Below are 7,021 nucleotides of genomic sequence, written 5' to 3' on the forward strand. Positions count from 1 at the left end.
CAATATGAATTCAAAAATTCCCCTAAAATATATGGATTCAAACCACTCCTAATAATTTCCCGATGCAATGGTGCGGGGTATTTTTTTTAGTTTATTTATATTACATATAAAAAGAGAAAGCTAAAAGGGAGCAGCACATTCCCGGGCCCGCTACAGAGCAGAAAGCAGCCGGAAGCGGGAGCGAAAGCGCCTCGAGACGCGCCGTGCTCCCGCACACTCCACTTCATCACACTCTGCTGTGCTCCGCGTCCTCCAATCCGGCGCCCCCAAAATCGTCGGAGCCCAATGGCGGCAGCCTCGCCTCCCTCCCTCCACCTCGCCCTCCTCCTCTTCGCAGTCCGCGCGGCCGTCAGCGGCGCCGCGGGGGCGGTCGGGGTGAGCGGCGGCGGGCAGCTGTGGTGCGTGGCGAAGAACAACGCCGAGGACGGCGCGCTGCAGTCGGCCATCGACTGGGCCTGCGGCCCCGACGGCGGCGCCGACTGCCGCGCCATCCAGCAGGGCGGCGCCTGCTACGAGCCGCCCGACCTCCTTGCGCACGCCTCCTACGCCTTCAACGACTACTTCCTCCGATCCGGCGGCGCCGCCAGCCCCGCCGCCTGCGACTTCTCCGGCGCCGCCGCGCTCATCGGCCTCAACCCTAGTAAGCACCGGCTCGACCCGGATTCTCTCGTGGATGATGAAGCGTCCATTGATTTCAAATTTACCAAGCATTGTTTTGCTTCGCTAAAGGCTGGATTCATGCTATGGAGTTGTGACACCTTGGTGTCGGTGCTGCCACCGGCATTTGTTTTTGCAGGTCATGGGAACTGCGTGTTTCCTTCCAGGTTCGTGCACCGCGCCTGGCCTCCAAGTTCAGCTTTCATTCTTTGAATGGTATCTCTGCATTCGCCATCTTTGAGTATCAGTTAATCTTCTGGCTTCCTGCCTAAATTGTGGATATTGGTCCTATTGTTCGAGGAACTGGATATTTTATTTCAAAATTATCAAGAACCAACAAAGCAGAGTGTGTGTGTTAGACTGTTGGAGGGTCGTGTTTGGAAGTGTCACCCACATCATTGTCAGAAACAACTTGAGCTCAGTGCTAGAGATTGAAAACCAAAATCTCTAGAAAACATAACTTCTGTTAAGTGCCCTATAGACAAATACTGTAGTCAATATTGCATCAGAAGGGCAGATCAGATGATCTATATCAGTTATCTTTTGCAAGCATCAATTAATTGCTAGGTTTTATCAAATCTCAGTATCAGTAACTACATGGAATGCATGGCATTTTGTGTGGTTGAGACTAGACTCAGGGCTAGGATAAGCACTAGCTATGAAGAAAGTGTCCATCTGATGATAGGACCTAAGCATGCTATTAGTCTTTCCTTCTCCTTTTTCTTCCCCGAGTTCATCTGATGATACCCTTTTAGTCTAGAAATATTAGTATGGTCAAGGCTAGTAATGCAGTTTGTCTAACCAATCATTCTTCGTGAGTTATGTACTGCCGATTCTTTTCTTTCTAAGTTTTAATTACGTGATGTTCACAGAATCTAATCAAGTATTATTTTACTTCTCCATTCATCATATATTAATCTAGTGAGCATGTGAGCGGGTTTCAAATATCATTTGCATTTATTTGGTCGGTATCATGGTATATGTCATCACTGATTCTCTGGTGCCAAGTTTTTAACTTTCAACTCGGCTCATCACCATGTTCAGTTCCTGGCTCCGCCCTTGCACTAGTTGTTCCTCCACCATGCTCCGCCCTTGCCCTTGCACTGTTTCATCCATGTTGATGGTGTGGTTTTGAGGTAGTGGTGTAGATATCTTTTTTTTTTCTGTCACAATAAAATACCAATTTATTGCTTTCACATACATACACATTGCTTAACCATATCATGCATTGGAGGATACCAGTTTTTAATTCGACCTTTAAAATTGTTGGGTGTAATCTTTCATATGATTTATATATCATTGATTGAGTGAGAATGATATAAGACTGGCATGCATGTCTACATGTAGTTGTACACATAATTAGTCGTCAAATAAATTTTACCAGTCATAGATATCCACTAGACCACTAAGGTGAGATACCAATTGTAGTTCCGTAGCTAGACACTTACCCAAAGTTTTGGAGGTTCTTTCTAAGTGATTAGCATATCTGTTGCATGGAAATATGGAATGGAACAAGCAAATTTTATTTGGTACGTTATTGAAGATACACATTTTAGATTCAGCTTGTTGACGTGTATATGTGGATTGCTTATCCCTTTCCATCAGTTCAGACTTTTAGTTGCGTTGGCTAGTGCATGAAGCTTAACATGGTATCAGGGCCTAAGATCTTGAGTTCAAATCCCGACTTTCACAATTTATCCAAAAATTGATGCCACTCCCTCTGTGTCCACGTATAGGCTTCTTGAGCCATACCTCTGAGTCTATTCACGTGTTGGCTAATGCATGAAGCTTAATGCAACTTATGGTTATTGTGTTGTGCTAGTTTTTATTAAGCTGCCGCGGAAAAAAAGTTGTGAAAAATTACTCTGTTTTGATAAATTAAACTATGATTATATTTCTTGATCCAATGGTCTTCTCACATTTCATATGTTCTAGAAAGTAATAGTATATCCCTTTTTGAAGTCATGAGAAAAGGCAGTTAGCCGAACACACCCAAATATCCCAAAACAGCTTCACCAACAAGATTATCATAATCCACCTGAGCCAAGAGTCACGATAATGCAGCCAGTTTGCCTATTTCAATTCTTAGAAACTGGATCATGGAAAATTCTTTTTTGAGCTACATATTGTTTAACATGTCAAGTCTTTGCGGAACCATTAACCCCATACTTGTCCCACTGCAGTTCATCCCCCAGAAATGGCAGCTTCACAGGAATAACAACCTATGGTCGGACCGGTGCAGATTTAAGCCAAAGTTCTTCATGGCAACTCAACACCTGGTCATTTATTTTGTGCATATCTCTGTCTGCAACAATTTTTGTTGTCTCGCGTTTCTGATGGGTTTGCTTAACTCCTGTCTGCATGTCTATGTATATGATAAACTATTGAGCTGCAGCAATGCATTGTGTTTTCCATATGTGATGGAGCGTGGAGTGAGGAAAAAAAGATCCTCTCTTGATGCTTCCCCCCTTTTTTTCCTGGTCTTGCAACTGAGCAATCAGAGGGGTTCTTGCCCCCGTCGCCTCATGTACACGCATTTTCTTTATGCATTCATTCATCTCCTACTACATTTTATTTGGTTCGCTTCGGTTTTATGTATTCATCTCCTGCTATCTGTTATATTTCATTATCACATTCCTGATGATTAGATTGACATTATGTCATGCATTTCCCTGCTCGAATGCTGCGTCGACTTGAAATATTTGGGTCTCACATGTTGACATTGGAAGTGTACAATTTGGCAATCAATTCATGCCTTCATGGGATCCTGATGGCTGAGATGCAACTCCAAGTGAAACACACGAGTCTACAGTTCACACTATATATATACACCGGCATACATGCAGGTTTTATCTCGAAGTTCAGAAAAAAGCTGTACAGAGATATCTCTTGCGGATGTGATGGTCGATCAATCTATGCAGGTGAGAGGCAAGCAAGGTCCTGAGCCGAGCGATCACCGCCGACCGTGCACCGGCAGAGAGGGCACGTCGAGTGCGCGGCGAGCCACAGGTCGATGCACTCGACGTGGTACACGTGGGCGCACGCCGGCAGCAGCTTGGCCATGGCGCCGACCCGGATGGCGCCGAGGCAGACCGCGCACTCCGTCGAGCCCGCGTCGTCGCCCTTGCCGCTGTGCCGGACGAGCCGGTTGTACATGAACGGCGGGAGAATGCTGGACGCCACCGTGGTCACCGCGAGCGGCCGGCGCTCCTCCATGTCCCCGTCCGGTGCGTCCGCGCTGGGGTGGTGCCGCCGTTGGCGCACGAGGTGCTTGTACAGCGAGAAGAGGCCGAAGGCGGCGGTGACGGCCGCCGCGGCGGCGTAGAAGAGGAGGAGGCTGTCGGGCGACATGGCGAAACGCATGCCGCTTAGCCTAGCTAGGAGCCGAGCTTGGAATGGGCGTGAGCTGAGGGGCGCTGGAGTGGAGCTGCGTGTGGCATGATTCGGTTTATGTCTCTTGTGGTTGCGTGCACAGTACTGCCTCCGCCTCGAAGTTTTTGAGCTGAAGTGGACCGTTCTGATGATTAGGTTCAGTTTGTCTGACTGATTGAAGCCTCAACTGACGCTTCTCTGGTGGTTAACATAGCAGCAGCGGCGGCGAGAGCGACCATTCCACTGATTTGAAGGGGTCGGTAGTAGTACGGGTTCGTAACAAATGAAGAGATCCTTGCGTGCATATCTTATTTATCAGAAGATTATACGCTCTGGATTATGCTAATGAGTAATAGTATATTGTTGACAGCGACTAGGGAATTGAACGAGAGGCCGGGCTACATATTTGGCAGACGGTCACATCAGCAATTTGCGAGGCTAAGTCTCAGTCGACTATGACTTAATCAAGTTCCGTGTACGCTCAACTTTTTTTTGCGGGGTTAAAGGAATTTCATTGCTCAAACTGGAGGAAGCTCCTCCAAACAAAGTTGGGGTACAATAGCAGGGCCAGATTTTAGCCAAACTGCCGTCCTAGCTTCTACACGACCAAAAGTCGCCAACCTATGACTGACAGTATTTTGACACCTACTAATATGAGCAATGGAACAATCCCTACCACCAAGAAGCGACTTCACTTCATTTATCATCATCGCATGCAGCGACCTATCCTCCACTGGTGCCCAAATCGAGTCCACGGCAACCAGACAATCCATCTCGACATCCACACGAAGTGGCGACCATTGCATAGCAAAGTTTAAACCCTCCAAGCAGGCTGCAAGTTCAGCTTGCAAGGGATTTGCGCAGTTAACCAGGCTTCTGCAAGTCGAGAAAATGATGGCACCGTCGCTATCGCGTAGTACCATGCCCGCACCTGCCTTTCCAGAAGCTTCACAGTAGGACCCATCAACATTTAATTTTACACGACCATGGGCTGGAGGTTGCCATTTGATGGGGAGAGACTGAGTGCCCTCTGCATGTGATAGCAGCGGCAGCCGGCCTCCATCATCAGTCACCATTTTACCTTTAACAAGATCACCTGCAGGATACCTCTTGATAGCGAGCAACGACGATTCATAGCTGAGTAAGAATCGGCAAGATACTTCAATTGGGGGCAGACGTTTGTCGTGGACGATTTCACTTCTAAGGTGCCAAGAGCGCCAGAGTACCATCAACACTCACATGCGGTCATCGGCTCCTAGATTGTGCAGGACGTCGAAGAGCCATTCAACGCCCGTAGGATGCATAGTGGTTAAGTTCGGCAAGTTCCAATGTTTGGCCATAGCTCGCCAGAGCTCCACCGCGGGGACATCTGTAAAACACATGGAACACTCAACTTATCATACCGAATTTAAGCACTTTTTTGGTTCTCAAATGGAACGTGCGGATGGACACGGAAATATGATCCTCAATCTTGCGTAAAAATGCTTATGGCAGCTTCGTGTCCCTGGGAAAATTAAACATTTCAACTGGGAAGGTGCTACGGGACGTTCTCCCGTGCTACAGCGTCCTTGCAGGGCGTCAGATCCCGATTATCCCACAATGCCCGCTGTGTCGAGTGGGATATGAGGACATCCAGCATTGCTTATTCTCGTGTTCGTGTGCGAGGGAGGTTTGGTTAGCTTTAGGTCTAATTGAGATTATCGACAAGGCGGTCAGTGAAGACCGTTTAGGATCTATCACAATGGACATTCTCTTACGACAGCAACAGACGATTGAAGGTATGAACTTGGCCTGAGTTGGCGATCATTGCTTCTTGGTATATAATGATAGCAAAGAAGGCAAAGTACAAAGGGAGAGACCATCCAGGCTCCAGATCGGACATCTATCTCAATCTGGGTTTTGGCGATGAATTACACTAGAGCATATACGCCAAAACAACCGGTCCGGCAGTATGATAATATGTGGAAGAGGCCGCTGACGGGAATTACTAAAGTGAATGTTGATGCTTCCTTCCATTATGAAACTATGCCCGGTGCAACTGGGGCTGTTGCCCGAGACGACCATGGAAATTTTATAGCAGCAGCTACATGGGTTTTGCCTCAAATTTCCAGTGCTGTATCAGCCGAGATCGATGCTATTCGAAACGGCCTATACTTAGCATCGCAGGTGGGTTGTAATCGCGTGTTAATCGAGTCAGATTGCAAGGCGGCCGTTGACGTGGTGATGGGCATAGAAGATTATCTCGGTCCTGATGTTTCAGTAGTTGCTGAATGTGAACTTTTGGCTCTAGATTTTGCTAGTGCTGGCTTTGCCTTTTGTCCTAGAGAAGCTAATGAGGTACAGTAGCAAATAGTTTAGCTAAGGATTCTTATTGTAGTAAATCTTCCTACTCTTGGGATACTATCCTTGATTTATTCTCTCCTACATTATAAACGATATGGCTACCATTTCAGGAATAAAGTCTCTTATTTTCAAAAAAAAAGTGGCATAACACATAAGAAAGAAAAAAAAACTTGAAAGAAATCTTCACCCAAGATCTCATGAATATAACATCGGCTGAGACATAACCAAGTCTCAGTCGACTAAGATTTAGCAACACTGTAATCGTAATTTATCGGTGTAGAAACTGAAACGCGTTCCATGGCAAAGGAAGCAACCTCACTTATCATCCGCAGCTCTACAAGAATATCGTAGGAGACAATTCAATTTCTCTGATGATAACCAACAATTCTAATATTTGAACGGGCTTTAGCCACAATCATGATCGACAAAGTCATGATATATGTTTCACTATCGATGAAAATGCCATCTTCTACTAGAATATTACTACACGGGAGATGTCTTCATCATAACCCAGGCTAATTCCCTAGCTATGCCTCAATGAGATATGCAAAGTTTGATCCTTGCCGGGCTAAAGTTCAACAACCCTCCCGACCATCTAACAATGTGTTTTTTTTTTGTGAAAACAATTTTTGTGCACCATAGAGAATAT

The 7,021-nt window shown here is 46.2% G+C and overlaps 2 protein-coding genes across 2 annotated transcripts; one reads left to right on the forward strand and one right to left on the reverse strand.

Moving 5' to 3' along the window:
* Positions 1–154: 154 nt before the first annotated feature.
* Positions 155–3,073, forward strand: LOC123147903 (PLASMODESMATA CALLOSE-BINDING PROTEIN 5). Its single transcript, XM_044567223.1, has 3 exons — positions 155–640; positions 797–824; positions 2,841–3,073. Exons 1-3 carry the CDS (start codon positions 286–288, stop codon positions 2,992–2,994), a joined length of 537 nt encoding a protein of 178 aa, XP_044423158.1. The 5' UTR covers positions 155–285; the 3' UTR covers positions 2,995–3,073.
* Positions 3,074–3,341: 268 nt separating this feature from the next.
* LOC123147904 (RING-H2 finger protein ATL39-like) lies at positions 3,342–4,063 on the reverse strand. Its single transcript, XM_044567224.1, has one exon. It carries the CDS (start codon positions 4,018–4,020, stop codon positions 3,571–3,573), a length of 450 nt encoding a protein of 149 aa, XP_044423159.1. The 5' UTR covers positions 4,021–4,063; the 3' UTR covers positions 3,342–3,570.
* Positions 4,064–7,021: the final 2,958 nt, after the last annotated feature.

This window comes from Triticum aestivum, chromosome 7A (genome assembly GCF_018294505.1).
Source record: "Triticum aestivum cultivar Chinese Spring chromosome 7A, IWGSC CS RefSeq v2.1, whole genome shotgun sequence".
NCBI classification, from domain to species: Eukaryota; Viridiplantae; Streptophyta; class Magnoliopsida; order Poales; family Poaceae; genus Triticum; species Triticum aestivum.

Bases quoted from the DNA above. Each gene is read 5' to 3' on its own strand.
- LOC123147903 (XM_044567223.1), top strand. From the start codon at position 286: ATGGCGGCAGCCTCGCCTCCCTCCCTCCACCTCGCCCTCCTCCTCTTC. The intron at 641-796 runs GTAAGCACCGGC...TTGTTTTTGCAG, and splicing joins GCTCATCGGCCTCAACCCTA to GTCATGGGAACTGCGTGTTT. The intron at 825-2,840 runs GTTCGTGCACCG...GTCCCACTGCAG, and splicing joins AACTGCGTGTTTCCTTCCAG to TTCATCCCCCAGAAATGGCA.
- LOC123147904 (XM_044567224.1), bottom strand. From the start codon at position 4,020: ATGCGTTTCGCCATGTCGCCCGACAGCCTCCTCCTCTTCTACGCCGCC.